A 20,601-nucleotide genomic window follows, 5' to 3' on the forward strand; every position below is an offset into this window, starting at 1 on the left:
TGGGATTCCCTGACATACGGGGCCTTATGAGATCCATCCTGCATATTCTACCTGGTCCTCTTGGTAGAGGTCCCATTCTACAGTTGGAAGCGTAGAGAATAGAGAGAGAGAAGGACTTAGAGGTGATGTTTCTCTCTTTCATGACCTCAAGTCTTTCTCTGAGTCTCAGGCTTATGACTTATTGAAAATACGTGCATCTAAGACCATTGCCAGATGGAAGGGAAGACAGGCATGATGTCTAAGCATGTTAGTGCCAGCCTCCTTACTGTAGACTATGCTGACTGACACCTGCTTCCCCATCCTGCTGCAAGTCCATTGGCATCCCTGGCTCTTGAGTTCTGTTCTACATAGCATGCGTGGATGCTCAGCTAGTGGGCACACAGGAAATTCTCCAAATCCCTCAATGCTTCAAGTGCCATCTGTGAGCTCATAGCATTAACCTTCAAGAGAACAAATCATCACACTGAACCTTCTGATCCTTGTGTGACAGACGTCATTGAGCAAAATCAGTTGTGGCTTCTTTTGGGTAGCCTTGAGTCCCCTAGCATACCTGATTCCATGACACCATCAGACTTAGGTCCACAAACATCTGGTGAAGTCCTTTGTGGAACTGGTCAGTGACATTCTCGGCAAGGGTAGTGAGGTGGCCAGAGGCCGCATGGTAGGCCAGGGCTACTCCAACCGTAGAGAGCTGCAACACAGGGGAGAAAGGTCTCTTAGTCGACTGAGGGAGGACTCAGTTGGCATCCCTGACTCTCTGGTGACAAGGTGCCCATCAAACATCAAGTCAGTGGTTGAGGAGCTAACTCAGAGAGTGAAGTGGATGCATGAGGATGCGAACGCAATGTCCAGAGCCTGTGTAAAAATGCCAGTCACGTTGGCACGTGTTTGGAATCCCCATGTGGGGGAGACAGAGATGGGTGGATTTCTGGGGCTCTCCAACTAGCTCGCCTCATCCATTTGATGATTTCCAGGCCAGTTAGAGACACTGTCTTAAAAAGGGATATCGATGGTATCCGAGAAATGACACCCAGGGCTGGCCTCCACATGTTTATATACCCAAACACACATGACCATGAACACACACACACACACACACACACACACACACACACACACACACACACACACCACTACCATCAGACACCAAGGGAACCTGATTTCAAATGCTATTCTGCCTCTCTACACTATAGTGGGGAACCACAGTGACTTCGGAAGTAGTATCTATACGACTTTCTGATAAAAATATTTTCCCTTTCCGATAAAAATGCTTTAGCGTCACTAATCTACATAAAGAAGACTACATCAGAGAGGTTACCTCCAGCCAGTGTCTCGGTTTTCTCCAGTAGCTGAGGACGCCCTTGATGGCCATTCCCCAGAGCTGGAAACAGAGGTGGGTCACGTTGAGGACTAGGAACGCCAGCTGGGAGGGGCCGAAAATAAGTGAGACAAACGAAGGGTCAGCTAAGTAGATTTTTTTTAAGGTCTAGACTTCTGCCCGGTTCCGTCGCCCACCTCTGCTTCCATAAACATGGTACAAATCTCTCCCTCTTGGCAGCATTTGATAACAAACTAGCCTTCAGTAGGCACCTGAGCAGCTCGGTATTCCTTCACACCAAGCGTTCCCAGAGACCCAGTTCCATGTGCAGTATTAAGATGTGCTATTAACTCTGAGGCATAAGACATGTCCTATGACAGAGGGGTGTCCACAGCCACTGCCGGCTCATCATGCCAGCCTGCCATTTATTCACCAGTTTGCAGGAAGCTGAAACCCATCATCAGGGGATTTCTCCATCCTCTTTGAGAGCCATGGGCGCTGTGCCTTTGTGGGGCCCACTCCAAGAAATGGCAAATGAAATCAGAGCCAAGTTGGCTTTGCATCCTAAGGGAAGGTGTGAAACAGCGACACTGTAGCAGGAACACTAGTGACTGCCTCTGCACTAGAGTGGGAACCACGGGGGTGTGGGAGCAGCATTGATAAGACTCCTGAGAAAAGGGCCTTTCCTTTCAGATAAAAATACTTTAGTGCCATTGTTCTACATAATGAAGACAACACCAGGAGGCTACCTCCAACCAGTGTCCATGCGCTCTGTAGTGTAGAGCCCAAAGAAGGGACAGGAAACTGACCTGGGTTTGTTGTTGTTCCCCCCACCCCCCCGAGACAGAGTTTCTCTGTAGCTTTGGAGCCTGTCCCGGCACTAGCTCTGTAGACTAGGCTAGCCTCTAACTCACAGAGATCTGCCTGCCTCTGCTTCCTGAGTGCTGGGATTAAAGGCGTGTGCCATCACTGCCCGGCTCTGACCTGATTTTTTAAACTCTTGATATTTTGCCCAATATGGCTTTATTTTTTTTTCCTGCATGAATTCTGATATTTTAAGATATCACACTAGCGTACTATTTACCTTGTTTTCTGATTATCTTTTCTTTTTTAGTGCCTAAGGCAAGAGCCTCTCCTGCCCCACCCCTTCCCAGAAGTCTCCACGTGTGCTGCATGCTTCTCCTCCATTCCAGGCTCAGTGGCGATCTCTAACAGTCCCTAGCGTCTACGGCCACAGCACCCTGAATGCGCCCAATCTTGTCTGATCTAACAGTCCCTAGACTCCATCCAAAGCCAAGTAGACTTGACTTGCCCATCAGCAGAACATGGCTCCTTCAGAGAGAAATAAGGAATAAGAAGATACAAAGCCAGAGGCACACCATGCAGGGTGGCTGCTGAGGCTTTTGGCTGGTCAGTGAAGCAATGTGAGCCACTGACTCCTGATGTTACGAACGTGTGGGGGGGGGCAGATATCCCCAAATCAATTTTTTGGAGCTCCAAACCCCATAATGTCTCTCTTTGGAGGCAGGCCTCAATGGAAGGAGTTAAGGCCAAGTGCAGGCATGAGGTGGGGCCCTGTTTCTATAATACTGGGGTCTATACACACATCGAGGCCCAAAGCACACATCCTTTCCCTTTGTTCATTGGTGCAGAGATAGAGCCAGGCTGCCTGACACAGCGAGAAGACAGCATCCCCCACCAAGGAGGGGTCTTCACTACAGCCCAGCATTCCCAGCACCTTCATCTTGGGGTTCTAGCTTCCAGATCTTTCTTAAATAGATGTCTATTACTTAAGCCACCCAGGCATTGAATAGTAGGTAGTCTTATTCACCTGACAGGGATACGTGGCAGTCCCCAGTGGCTATCTGAAATTTCAGTAGTGACAAACCCTATTTATAAATACATAGCTAGCCATGATAAAGTTTAATTTCTAAATCTGGCATAGTAACTGATTAACAGCAATAACCAATAATAAAATAGAACAATCATAACAACATTCTGTAATTACACCATAATATACTGTAAGGCTGATTTTAAAAATGTAGACATCGTTTACTTCTGGAATATTCTGCTACATATTTTTATGTCATGATTGACTGTAGAAAGTTAAATGTTGGACAGTGAGGGATGACGGCATTTTGTTATGGTAGCTGGGGCTAAGACTCCACATTGAAGCCGGGTGGTGGTAGTGCATGCCTTTAAACCCAGCACTTGGGAGGCAGAGGTAGGCGGATCGCTGTGAGTTCATGGCCAACCTGGTCTATAAGAGCTAGTTCCAGGACAAACTCCAAAGCTACAGAGAAAGAGAAACCCTATCTCGAAAAAAAAAAAAAAAAGACTCCTCATTGAATTTAGTACATTGAGGCAGGTTGAGTATTTGCTCTCATTTTATGTGTGGTGGTTGGGTTCCCCACTGGGGATGTTCTTTGTCTCCAGTCCCAATACTTCTTCTATGATACTACATAAAAGGGATGTAATAATAATTGTGTGGGTAGGTCAATGGGAAGGCCCTAGCTTCATGGGGGTAGAAGGTATTCAACCTACAGAGGCATTTAGCCATGTGAAGCCCCAGCTCCCTGTGCCTACCCAGGAGACCCAGGGCAGGTGGACTCACCTCAGAAAGCATAAGAAGGTAGCGTGGGGCTGAGTCACCGTAGATGCTGATTGACTCGACCAGGGATGAGGGGACAAGACCTCCCGTGGGGAGAAGCTCTGCACCTAGGGTCACACTGGTGAAGAGGCGCGTGGGAGGGTTGTAGAGAGTGAAGTGCACAGACACGGCCCTGGTGCTGTGATCCACCCACCTGCTGGTCCTGAGAGCAGTCAGGGCTGCGTGGATGTCGTGCCTGGAAAACAGCCCAGGTTCAGAGGGAGGGCAGAAAACAAGACTTAGGAGCCCAGGAAAATTCCACTGTGGCACCGTGCCCAATACACCCAGTGCAAGCCTTCCCGGGGACAGATGATCCCCAGGCTTCTGATTACTGCACAGGCAGTCCTCCTGGGAGCTAGGGTCCCCACCAGGAGCCCACTGTCCCTCTTTCCCTCCTTGTCCCTGCAGGAAAGATGCAACTGCAGCCAAAAGATGGTGTCCACCCTCACCTGTGCCCCGTGAGGGAGAGAAGCCCAGCCGCCCTCCCCAAGGGCTGGTAAGTAGTCACATCCTTCTCTTCACTGTGGACTGCGTGGATAGAAAGTAACCACACTGTACTAATTCATATTTAGTAGCAAATCATGTCCTGTTTTTTTAATTCCTCTGGGCACACTACTTTGACAGCACAGACTGATTTCCTATGCAAAGCCCCATTCTGTGGTGAAGGCCTAGTGTATCCTGCTGAACTGGCAGGGCGCCTGACTATAGGCTGAGCTACCAGAAGGATGGTGTACGCGTGCTGTATCCATACACACCCGAATACCCACTCCTCATGTGCTCCAGTGCAGTTCAAGGCAGCGTCTGTGTTCCTCTAGGAGTCAGGGGAGGAATAATCCAGGCCGTGCGAGCCCCACTTGTCTCACAGTGAGCAAAGGACAGAGATTCACCTGACTCCAAGACTCCGCAGGCTCTGGCAGCCACTTTTAAAGAATGTCCCGTTCTGTCCTCCTCTATGTACTTGGGGTCTGAACCGGAGTCCGAGTTCTTCCACACCATTGTTCCCAAGCAGAACACTGCTCAGGACTGAGCAGCGCTGGCCCTTTCCTTGCCTGCCCAGAAGCTAAGCTGCAGCAGAAATGCCTCAGCAAGCAACATGGGGCCCAGGAGCATCTTCCTGAGGCTCGCTCACCTTGTTCTTCCTAGGCTGTACACCGAGCTCTTCTTCATCGCCCCACAGGCCTCAGGACCACTAGGGGTCACTTTTAGGTTCGCAAGGTCAAGGTCGTGACTCTGTGTAGGTGGTGCATCTTCCGCGGGCTCTGAGACTGGCCTGGGAAGCTAGAGCACAAACTACCCATCAAGTAACCCTGACTGATCCCTATCCCTAAGTCCATCGGCATTGTGGGGCTTCCAAGCTCTGCCACACAAAGTAGAGCAGAGGCTCTGTGACCAGGGACCCCACTACTCTCGAGAACCATTCTCAAGCCTACTTGTTGATCTCAGCTTTGTCTCAAGCTACAAGGATCAGGGCTATGCCTGCTGAAGGCTGCAGCTGAGGAGTTGGATGTGTGGGGCTGGCCAACCTGCAGGACATTGCCTTATGGAGTGATGCTGTCTCTGGGTACCCTTCTCCATCAGAAAATGATGCAAGAATATTCTAGTTTCAGTTTTAGAAGAAAGAGCCTTCTTTTGCCTAGCGTGGCAACTCTAGAAGTGAAGAGAACCCTTCTGGAGCAGAAGGCAAAGGGTACAAGAGGGCTCTTGGAAAGGGCAGAAGGAGTAGGCCCTGGCACCTGGAACTGTCACACTGCCTCCCAGCTGTCTGGGGAGCTTAACTGATGTGCCGGCCCGAGTCTCCCAGTGCACTTACCGCGCATGCAGTACCAGAAGAAACCATGAGCTGTTTGATCACCGCAGGGCCTATGAGGTGGCACTGCCCTCCGAGAGCTCCAGGCTGAAACAGGGGGAGACTCAGAGTATAAGAATATTGTGAACTTCAATGGCCGCAGTACGGAATCACTGACAAGGCTGTGGAAGCCCAGGTCACCGCATCTGCAGAATCAGAAGTTCACTCTCCTGAAACCCCAAGGATACAACCAGTACTCCAGAAACTAGCCTTCTGCAGATGCAGCCCACACACCCTCCTCAGCATCTGCAGGAAAAAAGAAAGCATTTAAATGCCTTCCCTTGAAGTCCCCCCTCCCACCATGCGAATGACCCCAGGCATCTCCATGACATTCATGGAATACAAGAAAATGAAACGAAGGACAAAATGTTTGAGAAATGCAGGACAAAGACCTTAAATTTTTCAAAAAGGGGAGAAAGTAAACTACGAATGAGGGTTAGGACAGCACAAACTCAGGAGCAGCCTTGCTTCCTGTCTGGAAGCTTCCTTGATGCTGCTGCCTTAGGCATGGGCTCCTCTTCTGCTCTGGAGACTCCTGAGCCCTTGCCATGCAGGCAGAAGGTTAACTTCTTCTTTAGTCTCACCCTGAACCTCTGTTAAAGTGTCCGGGTCCGGCTTGGACTGGCAAGCGTTGACTGGGGGTGTGAATAGCTTAGGAGGTCGACATGGGAGAAGAACACAGACTCCAGGCAAGGAGACTAACAGGTTTCTTTGTCATGATGCCAATGAGAAGGCCCTTCACCGCCTTGTAGTCCCCCTTACTGGTGTATGGCTTCCGTTAGGCAGGAAATGAACGCATGCCCACCTGAGTCCCCCGGGACCCAACAGAGGGTCCTTCTGGGTGCAGCCCGTCCAGCAATATGCTCAGAGTCCAGTCCCACCAGTCGTCCGTGCTGTTCAGGTCCCCAAACGAGCGTCTGGCATTTCTTAATCCAAGAACAAAACAAAAAGTGTGCAGGAACCCATAAGAACCATTACAAGTAGGTCGCTTTTTTCCTGCCATTTTTTTTTCTCCCACTCACATTCTAGGTATTCTGTGAGAATTAAGACAAAGCAAACTGCAGTATGAGGTACAACCCCAGAATTCACTTTGCTCCTCAGTGGCAGAGGGGAGAGAAACAGTAGGAAAAAAAACTTATTTATTACTGGCTCCTTCGTTCAACAAAAGTCACTGTGTAACTGCTAAGTACCAGGCACTCTTCAAGACACTGGGAGACAAGATCAAATTCCTGTCCAGCTGTGGGGAAACAAACACATTATGCACATATGTATGTATGCATGCATGCATGTATCTGCAGCCTATAATCAAAGAGTTTCAACTGATAATAGTTTAGCTTTAGGGTGGTACAAAATTTCACCCGCCAACTCTTCTGTGTTTCTTTTTTAGCACGGTATCCAATTCCATGAAACATTCAACACTTGGTAATGAAGTAGGCATTGCCTTAGCTGAGGTCCCCAGCTGTGGGCAGATGGAGTGTCCTGAGGACTTTTGGAGGAGGTCAGCTGAGCTAAGGTCCAGGATCCAGGGACAGTTAGCTGAGTTAAGAGCCAGGGAAGGTTAACTGAGCTACAGAGAACCGGTCACTTGAGCCAGTGTGCTCCAGGTAGAAAGCCACTGCAGATGTCTCTTAGCCCCATGTTCAGGGACATGCCCTTCATCACACGAGGAGACCCACCGCAGCAGCATCCACACCACAGAGGAGGCTGATGCTTCCTGCCAGAGCCTCGGCCTGGGTGTGGGCGGGGACTCCTTAAGGGTGGCTTTGGGATGTGACAGAAAGATAAAAATGCTGTAACACCTTACAGACCATGTGAAAAAAGCTGGACAGTTTAACCAAAAAGAAACCAAGGGTAAGGAAAAGCCTTCAAATTTGTTAATAGAAAGAAAGAAATACCTCCATCAGTAGTTCATATATACTGTAAATCTGGTCAACATTGCCATAGCCAGGAGCCACTGATCTGACTCCTTTTAGTTACTCCTTCCTTCCTTCCTTCCTTCACTCCCTCCTTCCCTCCCTCCTTCCTTCCCTCCTTCCTTCCCTCCTTCCTTCTTTCCTCCTCCTCTTCTTCAAAATTCTTATTTATGCCCCCCCTCCTCGTGTGTGTGTGTGTGTGTGTGTGTGTGTGTGTGTGTGTGTGTGCGCACACACACACACATGCATGCATGCTCACACACACAGGCAACTGCAGAGGCCAAATGTAACTCCAGTTGGAACCTCTGCAACTGAAGGTACAGGCAGTTGTGAGCTGCTGAACATGGATGCTGGGAACCGAACCTGGGTCCTCCGGAAGAGAACTACACATTCTTAACCACTGGTTAAGAATGCTCCTGCTCTAGCTCCCCTTTCTTGAGTAGAGATCATTTCCCACCCATTCAGGTTGTTTTGCACCTTTGGAGCCTAATCTATGTAGGCCCCCTACTAACTGCTAGCTCTCAATCTCACGCTTCTCTGAAAATTTGGCCAAATGTCTTGTTCAATTCTGAGCGAGTGGGAGAGCTGCAGAGATACCCAGAGGCTGCAATGGGGAAACAACGCATTGCCCAGCAAGGAGGATCGAAAGGGCCAGAGTCGGGGTAGGGGCACAGATAAAGCAGATAAAGCTCTGAAAATATTTACAAACTTTGGGCACGAGCACTATGCAAATAGAAGGTGGAAGAGCTGGAGGCAGGGAGGGCTATTCGGCAGACAAGCTGATTGCATACCTGTCACTTAGTATGCTCCATATCTGTTCTAGAAAACAAACCAGTGAACAGTTCTTAGCCATGCTGAGTTTTCACAATACTTAAAACTTTTAAAATTTGATTTACTTTTACATGTATGGGTGTTTTCCTTGCATACATGTCTGTGTACCACAGGTGTGCCTGGTACCTTTGGAGGCCAGAAGGGGGCACTGGGTTCCCTAGGACTAGAGCTACAGATGGTTGTCAGCAGCCATATGGGTATAAGAAACAGAACCAGAGTCCTCTGGAAGGGAAGTCGTACCCTTAACCGCTGAGCCATCTCTCCAGTTCCGTATAATACTTTTGGAGGTTGCTGAGAAATCAACCCTAATGCAGCTTTGCCCATACTAAGCTTGTAATCTATGGCTTAACTGCACCCCTAGTCCAAGTTTGCAAAGTTCAGAGAAATGTCACTTCCTGAGACTTGCTTCCTGTTGGGAAATCATTCAAGAAACACCTGTATGGTGACCCCGTGTTCACACATCCCCAGCCACAGGAATCCTCTCCTGCTCATCCCAGGCACTCTGGAGAACAGGAGGTGAACGGAAGGATCCAAGCATGCCCTGGTTCTGTGTGTACTAATTACAGCGATTCTACCAAATGGGCCCACAGCAACAGTGCAGAGTAGGGAAAGACAGGAGCAATCATCTCCGAGCCAGCGCCCTGGGATGGAGCCCCCACTTGGCTTCGGTTACCGCAGCCTTGCTTGTGGCTTAGCTTTGTTTTGTTGACTTGGGATTTCATGAAGATTTTGAGTTCAGAAGCACTTCAAATACAGATTAAATGCCTCACAACCTGCTATTAGAGTAATATTTTGTTGCTATTGAAGACAGAAATCTAGACTGCCATCTTCCGAGTTTTATGGAGGAGGACACTGCACTCCGGAGCCAAAGGACTGCTTGCTACAGGGAGCCAAGAGAGCGCTCACTGGATTCCACAGGATTCACTTCTCCTGCCCTTGGTCCCCTGCTCTCTCTGGAATGCTACAAATAACAGCCTCTCTGGACTTGTTGATTTTTAGGATTAGGTACTGGGGGATGGGTGAGGCAGACAGGGTCCACTTTAAACATTCCATTTTGCACCAGGATGTATAAATATGGCCCTGCTCCTGACCAGAGCTGCAAGAGGCAGTGAGGTTTCCCTTCGTTCTGGGAAGCAGAAGGCGTTGAAGCCCACCTGGGTCAACATCTCAGCGGTTTTACCTAAGTCTATCAGGCCCAAGAGCACACAGAAATGTTACAGCTTATTCCTTCAGCTGGAATATTTCTGAACAGACTATCAGGAGGCATATGAAAAGTATTGAGTAAAAAGGAAATCAGGAAATGTGAGCTAGAAGTCAATTAGCCAAATCAGTGTTCCTAGTGTTTTGATTTCCAGGTCTACAGAAAATGCCCGTCAGGGTCTCTTTGTTTTGCTCACAGCGCCCCCTCCTGGCAAATCTATGCATCTGTTCAGTGGGAAGGAACTAAATTGTCAAAGTGGAAGGTAACTGTGTCCCTGCCAAATGGGGCACAGAAAATTCCGTGCGGCTTCCCCAGAGCTGCAGCAGTAAGAGGCGGGATTACTGAGCCATGGCAAATCCAAGGACTGAGACTTCCAGGCTGTACCCTGTTAAAAAGCAATAAAATTATAAAAATAAAGGAAATAGCATCTGCGAGTCACCATGTAACAGGGGATCCGTGTTCCCGTCTTACAGAATCTAAAAATATGTCCTTAAATCAAAAGAATGACATGGATTTTATTACCATCCTCTCCTGCCGCAAAAGATGACAAATATATTTATTTAAAAATGAATGAAAAATCAAAAAATTCATAAGAATGCTACAGAATGGGCATTAAAATATTCTCTACAGAAAGAAAAAGGAAATCCCTGAACTTAGGGAGTTGTTATACTCCCTGTCACTAGAAAGTAAATCATTATAATTCATATCTCTAGAGTCAAAGTGCCTTGGAGAAATTGCCTGGGTTAGCAAAATTCACTGGCAAAGGAATGTTCTACTAAGCGTGTCCACTCATCACCGTGGACATCCTAATCTCAGGAGTGTCAAGATCCCAACAATATCCACATGGCAGATGCCGTGAGAGTGTGCCTCGGCCTTGGGCTGCCCGCTTGGTCAGTGTTTACTTGTGATAGGAGTCTGTTGCACTAAAAGTAAAAAAGCAAATGAACACTTGAGACATGGTAGAGAACTTGACAGAGCTTGGCACTTTGAAATTGGATGTCACAAACCATAAATTGTGACTGCAGCCTTTGGTTAAAGAATACTGATGTTTTTCTACAAAATAGATGGTATGACCCTCTTGTTCTGAGAATTTCTTTCTCTATTGACCCCAAATAAGATGCCAAGCACCTGCCCAGAGTCTGCAATTGGAGCCTTCTATTAACATGGGTAATTAGACAAACTTTCCCAGACTTCATATGCAGGCTGCGATGAAGACCTTTCTCTAAGAGCAGCCTGTATAGGTAAAATGACTGAAGGAGTGGGTAGGTGGTCTGTAGGGCTCCCCATTCCAGAACAAAGTAAAGGAAACAGTTTCTGGAACCCAGAGCTTGGAGTTGTCTTTGGGTGTGAGTACACTGACTATGAACTAGTGCAAGCCCATCGACCCCCAGATCTGCAAGAGCCACCCGAACTAGTGCAACGCCCCCAGATCTGCAAGAGCCCCCTAAATTAGTACAACCCCCAGATCTGCAAGAGCCCGTCAAACTAGTGCAACCACCCCCAGATCGGCAAGAGTCCCCCCAAACTAGTGCAAGACCCCCCAGATTTGCAAGAGCCCCCAGAACCTCCTACCTTGTAAATCCCTTCCTGATGGCTTGGTTGAGAGAATATTCTCCTGGGCAGACTCTCCCGTACGTTATAAACAAAAGCAGCAGCAGCATGAGACTGTGCGTGGAAATGCCTCTGGGAGCAGAGATTGGAGAGTTAGCATCCTTGGGGACACTCTGCGTCTACACACCTGTTTCCCTCGCAGAATGTGTTTTAGGGAGCAGGACATCTATGTCCCTGTTGGGATGTAGTAGTATAAGGCATAGGATGGATTAAAGTTTTTACTCTTTGTCTTTTTAAAAGAATCACTCCCCCATTTTTATTAATTCTTGGGGAACTTCACACAGTGCTCTTTCCTCACCCAACTCCTCTTAGGTCCACCAACCTTCCCTATCCATCCAGCCTGTGTCTTCATTTTTATGTAACTCATCAAATACAATCAGTGCTGTCCTTATACTCTGGACCGTGTGACCTACCATTGGAACTGGTCCACCTACCTAGGCCATACCCTTAAAAAGAGAAAAGAAAAAAAAAAGAAAGAAAAACAAAAACAAAAACTGGTTCTCCTCCCACCATATAACAGTTGCCAATAGCTCCTTAGCTAGAGGTGGGATTTCAACACCCCGTGTCGGTTTTGTTCTTTTGTTTTTATCAATATTCAGCTTTCTTAGGTCCATTTTTGAAATGACTACTTGTTCATTGAATTGTCTTTATGTTTTTGTCAATAAACGTGCTTGGGCCTATTTGTGCGATTGTTTCTGGGCTCTCTCTTCTGTTCCATTGATCCAGGTATCTATTTCATTGGTCTTTGACTACTGTTTTGTCCAACAACACACAGCCATTTTGCAGTCCTATCGGATATATTAGAATTGCACAAAGTCATCCCTCTAACGTCATTTTTTTCAGCATAACTTTTGTTACTCTAGCTCTTTTGTTCCCTTATTCATTTTGGAACCAGTTTGTTGACATTAGTATTGCATAGCCTAAGGTATTTGGATTGTGAGCGTCCTGAATGTGCAGATCAACTTGGAGCACATGGATGCACTGCCCTCTGCGGGTTGATGTGCGTAGTGTCTTCTTTCTTTAGTCTTGTTTTATTCAGTACAGTTTTGTGGGTTTGGGCTTACAGAACGCAAATGCCTGCTTACATTTCCATTTGCACACTTGGATTTCTTAGCGCTAGAGTAAAAGGCCCTGTCCTTAGGTTCAAGAATTCCTCGCTGCAGGCATGTAGCAGAGTAACTACTTTATACCAAGTGAGTGTATGTGTGCAGGCTTTCACGTGTGTAGGTGCACATGTGTGTGTAAGCCAGGAGACAACTTCGGGTGTTGCTTCTCATGAGCTGTCCACTTGATTTTTAAGATAGGGCTTCTCCCCAGAGCTTGGGAGCTTGCGACTCACTGATTCTGCTCTACTGGTCAGACAGGGATACTCCTGTCTCCACTTCCCCAGTGCTGGGATTTCAAGTGTGTTCCTGGCTTTAACATGGGCCCTGGGGATGAAACTTAGGTCCCCATGCTCGTACACAGAACACTTTACAGACAGAACTCTCCACTTCCTTAGCCCCCAGTTGATTTTTAACACTGACCATTATCTTAGAAGCATGTGCCTTTTTTGCTGTCTGCCAGTAGGCTCTTTGCTGGTTTTCTTACCATCACTGATCTTTTCCCTCCAACCTCACCCTCATTTCACTGGTCCAAATTTCCACCCTGATGTTCAATAGAAAGGATGAAAAGGTCATCTCCACCGTATTTCTGATCCCAGAGTATTTCATGGGTAAATTTGCCAGTTAGGTGACATCGGCCCCCTTTATTTGTTTATGAAAACTCCCGTATTTCAAGTTGGCGAGCTTTTCCTATGTCTTTCATGAAGGAATGCTTGATCTGTCACACACATTTTGTGCATCTGTTGAGACAGCCATGGTTTTCCCTGCTTATGTGTAATGTGATAAAAATCATCGGCCACTTTTCAGCTCAGGTCTCCGTCAAACCGTAGCTTCATTTCTTTGCAACTGCTTTGCAAAGTACTTGTTGAGCAAACCAGTTCTCTGTGCCAGTTTGCCTCCTCTTGTCATTATGCATTGAGATCTAAGTGGAGACCACAGGCTACCAAAGAGGAAAATCAGAGGAAGGATTCTCCTCTCTGTGTGTGTTAACGGCTGTTCATGCGCAGAGTCTACATTCATCAGTCTACAAGTCGCAAAAACGTTCAGGCTCTAAGTCTGCCATTTGCTTCCCTGAGCCCGGATGATCCACCTCTCCGAAGAGAACATCCGTCCCCTGCTGCACGCTTCCCAGAGTAGAGTTTTGATTAGGGAAGGCAGTATGGATAATTTTTTCCCGTCATATTTAAGAAACTGGTTTCTGAGTACCTCTTTCTTAGTTTGGTCCCACTCTAAACCTATGGCATTAAATATATTTCGGGAGCTTCAGTTCATACAAGTGTTGCTTTGAGTTGATGCCAAGTCGCCCCTTCTTTGACAGACACAGGCATCTTCCTGTGGCTGCCGACTCCCAAGCGATGGCTACTCCTTCTCAATTGCTTCCTTGGTTCAGAAGTGCTCTGAGCGCACATGTATATTTTTGACCACAGACAGACCTCTAACCAGGAGCCAGGTTGTTTCTGGTTGTTCTTTAAATGGACACAATTAGAAAAATAGCACTTTTCCTTTTTTTAAAAAAAAATAAATTCTCCGTTATTTCATCCATAAACCCTTTAATTCCTGCTGAAGCCCCCAGGACTTCGCTATTTTTGAATTGGAATCCATGTTCCCGTGCTCTCACAAACCATAAACAGTTCTTTTCGAGGACAGCAGCACCATCCAGCTGCTCACGTGCGCAGTGAACCGTTAACCTGCAGGAAGGCACTGGTGTTCTGCCGATGACACCATCTGGGGGCTGATGTGCCTCACTGGTTGCAGTCTGCATCTGAATCTTCCAGGATTATTTCTTAACTTTCCCAAGTGTTTTGTGCACTTCTTGTTAATGTCACACCACCACATACCTGTCTTTTGCTGTGCCGAACAGTCTAGTGTTGTGTTTCTTCTGACTTAACTCAACATGCAAAGGACAATGGCTCTTGATGCTTAACTTTGCTATTCGCTACTTTATCAAATTCTCTTACTGCCTGTGATTTGCTTTTGAAATTTCATTTTTGTGGGATTTTCCCCAGACTTTTACTATGACAGCTGCAAAAAGCTTTGTCTCCTGAATCGGCTGTGTCTAACTGTGCTCTTGGGTATCCACCTTGGTGAGACTCTGCCTGTGGCTCTCTCAACATGAGGCCTTGCCCTGGGGAGTCGGGTTTCTCAGCTTTGCTCTGTTCAGCTCAGCAAGCTCCATGGACATCAGCTCCCCAGTTTTGCAGCCTTAACATGACCTGTGAACTAGAGTATGTTCCCAGCACATACTCTACACACATGTGGCAGCACAGTCCCTGGAGAGACCCCTCAGGGTCTCCCGATCACGCACCCTCTGTTCTCAGATGCTCAGGTGCCTACAGTTCCCTGCTCTTGCAGAGGTGCGGTGCTCAAGGCACTGGGTACACAACGCTTACTGTACCTATGTGACTTCGAAGTGTGTGTGTGTCTATGTGTGTGGGAAGGTGTCATTTAGATCTGTCATGCATGTTTTGAGTAGGTTTGGTTGGGGGTAATTTAAGTACTCTGCTTTTATGGGGAGACCAAACAGGTTTCAAAGTCTTTGTCAGTGCCTTGTCTTCCCAGAATTCTTTTGTCATTCACTTAAAATGTGACATCCTAATAAAGCCACAGCTCTTTTCTTTGGAAAAGGATTTGCTTCAGAATGCATTATTTATGTAAAGGAGCTGACCATGTGCAGGTGATAAGGATTCTTAAGAGGGACGATTAATTGGAGGTGACATTATATACCTTAGCAACACCATTGAGGGAAAAGTATCTGGAGCTTCTAAATACTTGACAGACTCAAGAAATCTGAAATCTAGAATTCAGACCTGGGAGACATGTACTCACAGATGGATCTGCTTTTCATGTCCACCACAGATGGGGAAGGGGAGGGGTACCACTGATAGGAGGAAGCATGACTGATGTCTGATTGGGAGAGGCTTGTCTCAGTTACTAAGCTTCCTGCTTTAGCTAAAAATGTGCAACGAATTTTATGTTGAGCTCCAGAACATGTCTGTATAAATTATGCTGAGTTCTTTTCAAACACCGGTCCCTGGGCCCAGGCCATGTCTACGAAGAGGTGCAACATTTGCTCTTGCATTTTTGTTGCCCTGTACATTCCGCCAGAGGGATAGAATGCCAGGTCTAGTGCTGAGCAGAGTGTGATGTGATGGGGTTACGTGTGATACATGTGAGTCTGTACGGCTGAGGGAACTGAGGGGCAGCACTCTGGGCCACTGATTACAGGCAGGTGACAGAAAGACGAGCTTTCTGCCTCCAGTCTCTGTCCCACGTGTTCTGGCACGGGCTGAGACCCTGGAAAGAATTTTCCCAAGTGCAGATTGAGATCTCTTACTGTTCCTTCTTTGAAGAAGGTAATACCAGAGAAAGCCCATTGTATTCTGACCTTTGCCCACCTTGGGGCTGCCTGTGCCCACCTCAGAGCTGCCTGTGCCCCATCTCAGGGTTGTCTGTGCCCACCTGGGGGCTTCCTGTGCCCCCATCTCAGGGTTGTCTGTGCCCACCTGGGGGCTTCCTGCGCCCACCTCAGGGCTGCCCGCACTCACCTCAGTGCTGCCTGCATCCGGTTCTCTTTCCTCAGTCTCTCCCTGGTCACTCTGAACTTGGCCCTGGATGGTGCCTGAGCCCAGCGCAGGTGGCGGTCTCGTTGTCGCACAGCCAAGACCTGTAAAGCGAGGAGAGCACCATGATATGGGAGTCAGCACTGGAAAGAGAGAGGCCTTTGGTGTTCTTGCCAACCCAAGAGCCATCATCATTGCTCTCTGCCCTGTCTTTGGGGACTTGGTGCAATTGACACAGACTGTGTTGTTGGGGGGGGGGGTAATGGGAGACGCAGTAGGCCTATTTGAAAACTCTGCACATGTCCAAAGTCAGCCCCTTTGGCAAGGATTGCATCTGGGCCCTTACAAAGCTGAGCTTCACAAGAGAGACGTGCCCACTGCTGTCCAATCACAGGAGCTATTGCTTTTGGCATTTGCATAGTAGTTCCTGTTAGAGACCTTCAAAGACTGGAAAAGCGATTTTAGTGCACTTTATTTTAGTATGAAATGACCTTTGTTTGCCTTGTGTAATAAAAGCATCACGGCTTCCACGTTGTAGCCACATCTGTTTATGGGCAGGACTAACATTAGCCAAGAGCCAAACCCATGGAAAAAGGTCTCCCATTCACCTCTCACTCATCCGTTTACCCATTCCAGGCCCATTCACCGCGCAGCCCTGGGGCCCTTAGTCCTTCCTCCCAGAGCTGCCAGGCTTCTAAGAAATACAGAGCAAGGAATGTAAGGTGAGCCTTGGGGGCTGGGCTTGTGGTTCAGCTATACTTTGTGTTCTGAGGACTGCACACTGTGGCTGGGCGCTAGGGAGACTCGCAGGTGGAGCATCACAGCTTGAGCAAGACTGAGTTCCTCAAAGGCCTCTCAGTTCCGAGGTTAGATTAACTAGCAAAGGAACCTGGCTGATTGCCTCAGGTTTGGACCTGGGTGCCTGGGTACCTGGGTGCCTATTCTGACTGTCCCAGGAATGAAAGGAAGCTGAGGACCTGCAGGTGTGTAGAGAGTAGAGTAGTTTCTCAGAAGCCACGGTGTTGAAGGATGGGGTCAGAGAAGGTGTGATATGGGCCTGCGCTTGGGATGTAGAGACCGCTACAGTCTGTGTGGAAGCCAGGGGAGACGGAAGCTCTATATTTTCTATGTGTATTGAAAAGCAAATGGTCTAGAAGTTCTCCGAAACTGTGGCCAGAAATTATATTTTGCATTTGCCTCTACAGTTTTAAATGTACTCATTTACCTGTGGCTCTGACTGGGGTAAGGAAAGAAGCATGAGAAATGAACACATACACATATAGTGGGGCTCCAAAAAAAGGGGGGGGCAGCCAAATTTGAATTAAGGTCTGAGCTCCCATCTGCATGGTGCGAAAGGTCCTGAAGCCTCTGCCTCCTGCTCACCCTCTCGGCCTCCTCAGCACTGTCAGGACTGTGGGAGTTGGGAGACGGAGGAAGGTGGGTTCTGGAGTATTCTTCCAATGCCAAATCTAGATCCTTGGTTGCATCACGTAAAGACTCAGTAAAAAACTGGCTGTCATGTTTCTTTTTCCAAGCAAAGGCCAGCGCTGCCAAACAGATCTGGAAGAGAGGTGCCATGGTACAGATTGTCCGTTTGTGCCCTTCCCATACAGAGCCATCTTCCTGGTCCTGCACTGCCAGCTGATTTCATCTCAGTTCAAAATAGATAACCAGAAGCAACTACCCTGAAGTCCCTAGCACCTAGTCACTGGGTGTGGCCTTCATCAAGAGACTTGGGGCCTCTAGGGCATAGCTTCCTAAACTGAAGATAGAGATGGATGTGGGATTTCCCTCTGTACGCTATAAATATGTTTTATTACCATTGGTTATTAAATAAGCTGTTTTGGCCAATGACTTAATAGAATAAAGCCAGGCGGGCAATCTGAACAGAGACATAAAGAGAAAGCAGGCAGAGTCAGAGAGATGCCATGTAGCTGCTGAAGGAAAGGGACCTGGAACCTTTCCAGTAGCCACAGTGTCGTGACAATACACAGATTAATAGAAACGGGTTCATTCAAGATGTAAGAGCTAGCTAGAAATAGGCATGAGTCATTGGCTGAACAGTATTGTAATTAATACAATTTCTGTGTGATTTTTTTTTTGGGTCTGGGCAGCTGGAAAATGAACAAGCAATCTCCACCTACAAGAGACAAAGTGGTTCATCTCTTTTGGGATTTTTAAAATAAGGATTCTGAACACCAGGTTGAGCTGGAGCCTAGCCCAGACCCTGGCTCCCAGATTTTCTTGTCACATCTAAATCAAACAATAGAGAAGATTCACACCACCAAAACACAACCACGGGGCCCTCTCCTCCCTGGTCCCTCCCCGGTCCCCCGCTGACAAAGGCACCACAGGGCACCACAGGGGAGCTCTTACCATGAGTGGCTGGGTGACAAATACACAGCAGACCACAGAGAGAAGCAGCAGGTGCAGCCACCACATACACTGCTCTGTCACAAACCTGTCCAGAAGAGGGGTAGGTCGGCATCATGGGAGTACGCTACCCATGACGACAGTCACAGTCAGAGAACAATGACACTTCCACTGCTGGGAGACATGGGGGTGGTTGAGGAAGGGGCTGCGGGATGGGTGCCAGGGCTGTCCGCCCATCAAAGCAGAGTCCTTACTTGTCGAGGGAATACCTCTCTTAAACTTCCCAGCACCAAGCATAATAGGGCCTGAAATGAAGACAGGACAGGCCGCAGAGAAGGGACTGGGAAATGCAGGTGGCGGTGTTGCGAGACTCTGTATTTCACCCCACACCTCTGGATTAAGCACACCCAGAGTTCCTCTTTTACAGATAAGCAAACTAGGGTGTGAACGAAAATCTAGTCTGGCCTGTCTTCACAAAGTGGTCAGGGATGCAGTTGGGAGAGGAGACATTGTCAGGAAGAAAGGGCCTTGGGTGGCTTCTCCTCCTCATGGGTTAGGAACATGGCGTAGGCTTCTCCAGAGCCATAGGGGATGGTCATCCAGTCTTCAGGGGTGACCTAAACCCCTTAGGAGCCACGTGAAGAGGTAACATATGGGAAGGATTGGTAGGGATCTTGGATGAATCATCGCAGCCCAGTTCAACAGTACACATTTTTTTTTTTTTTCAGACAACACCAGATAATAAATGGTTGACTTTGGCCAAGATCCTCTGATGAGTTTAGTGGCAGAATACCCCTCCCTTTTTGGTGCCCCCCCAAAAGCTTCTTCTTTGGTACTCAGGACTCTGACTAAACAGAGCTTCTGTTGAAGACCTGGCAGGGAAGAGTGACCCTGTGGGGTTTGCATATGACTGTACTCCCCTTCAAAAGGGATGGAGTATGGGAGAAAATAGTAATGTTGGTGACTACGTATGAGTTGCCTGAAACACACGTGTCTCTTCCCAGATCCTGAACATCTACCAAGCACCCGAGGTTGTCTGAAAACCTCAGCTACTCACCTGTAGCCTAGGAATCCTGTCCCCAAGCCACTGGCCAGGGACGCCAACCCACAAATGGCCCAGACCACAGAGCTTGACCAGCGCAGACAGACCCTTGACCACTGGGGCATGAGCCCTTCAAAACCACCGCTGGGAGCTAAGGAAGAGCAAGATAGAAACCGCTGGGTTAGCAGACCTTGCCATCCTCTCCTACAGTGTGATGGGAGTTTGTCACCGTGGTCGGGCCACAGGGTACCGGACATACTGTCAGACAGTATCTGAGTTCTGTCTGTGAGGATGATCCAGAGGGCAATAACCTTTGAGTCAGTGGGCCAAACAAAGCAGATAGGCCTTGCCATGTGGGTGGGCCTCATTCAGTCAGTTCAGTGTCTAAAAAGAACAAACGGACAAAGGGAGGTCCACTTGCCTGACAATGATCCTTGGACTGGGGTGTAGGTCTTTGCCTGAAGGGCAGGTATAGCAGTAGGAAATGAGGAATTTGGAGTTGGCCGCTATAGCTGGGTCATCTTGAGCTGTCCTTTCTCTACATGCTCCACAGTGAACTCCTCACTTTTGAGCGCTGGCTTTGCAGCCCACCTCTCTGCCCAGCAATATTTAGCCAGGATTCTTGGGACTGTCTGCCAAGGCTGGTGCTATGATTGTAAGTTTGTCTAGCTGAGCGCTTATCTGCACCTAGACGTGACTTTTTCCTTCTCCCCTAGTGTGTACTGTGTGCCAGGCACGGCGCACAGACCTTGCTGATTACTGTCTGCAGTCCAATAGCTGCCCAAAGCCTCTGCTGACCATTTGTCCATACATTTTGCAGCCCGAGAGTCCTGCAGTTATACGCTGACACTCCTGTCTTCCATTCCTACGAGGGCCAAGTTCAGCAGACCTTTCAATCCCAATGATCAGAACAGATGAAGCTAGCTCCTGGGACCCTGGTTCCAGCGGGACTCACGGACTCTCCTAGCACAGCCTTCCCTCTTATCTCCCGTCCTCTTCTGGATCAGTGAGCATCTGACAGCATTCGAGGCTGGGGCTGTTATCCTAATTTGCACAGATAAAAGTAGAGCTCTGACCTAAAGAATATTTAAAGTGTAGGATCTCACACTGACTTTTAAAAGCATTGATTGGATCAAGCTTGTAAGCCAGACTC

General features: G+C 48.0%; 1 protein-coding gene across 1 annotated transcript in view; it reads right to left on the reverse strand.

Moving 5' to 3' along the window:
* Positions 1 to 20,601, reverse strand: part of Pkd1l1 (polycystin 1 like 1, transient receptor potential channel interacting) — a 112,427-nt gene that overhangs the window by 19,738 nt on the left and 72,088 nt on the right. Inside the window, exons 33-44 of the mRNA XM_087909487.1 lie at positions 19,464 to 19,731; positions 18,410 to 18,494; positions 17,417 to 17,593; positions 16,019 to 16,137; positions 11,332 to 11,442; positions 6,620 to 6,740; positions 6,399 to 6,465; positions 5,779 to 5,906; positions 5,097 to 5,246; positions 3,933 to 4,469; positions 1,319 to 1,423; positions 551 to 691 (exon numbers count right to left, since the gene is read on the reverse strand). Coding sequence (XP_087765613.1) covers positions 551 to 691; positions 1,319 to 1,423; positions 3,933 to 4,469; positions 5,097 to 5,246; positions 5,779 to 5,906; positions 6,399 to 6,465; positions 6,620 to 6,740; positions 11,332 to 11,442; positions 16,019 to 16,137; positions 17,417 to 17,593; positions 18,410 to 18,494; positions 19,464 to 19,731 — 2,009 coding nt within the window. The remainder of the gene's footprint in view (positions 1 to 550; positions 692 to 1,318; positions 1,424 to 3,932; positions 4,470 to 5,096; positions 5,247 to 5,778; positions 5,907 to 6,398; positions 6,466 to 6,619; positions 6,741 to 11,331; positions 11,443 to 16,018; positions 16,138 to 17,416; positions 17,594 to 18,409; positions 18,495 to 19,463; positions 19,732 to 20,601) is intronic.

This window comes from Myodes glareolus, chromosome 8 (genome assembly GCF_982192425.1).
Source record: "Myodes glareolus chromosome 8, mMyoGla1.1, whole genome shotgun sequence".
Taxonomy (NCBI): domain Eukaryota; kingdom Metazoa; phylum Chordata; class Mammalia; order Rodentia; family Cricetidae; genus Myodes; species Myodes glareolus.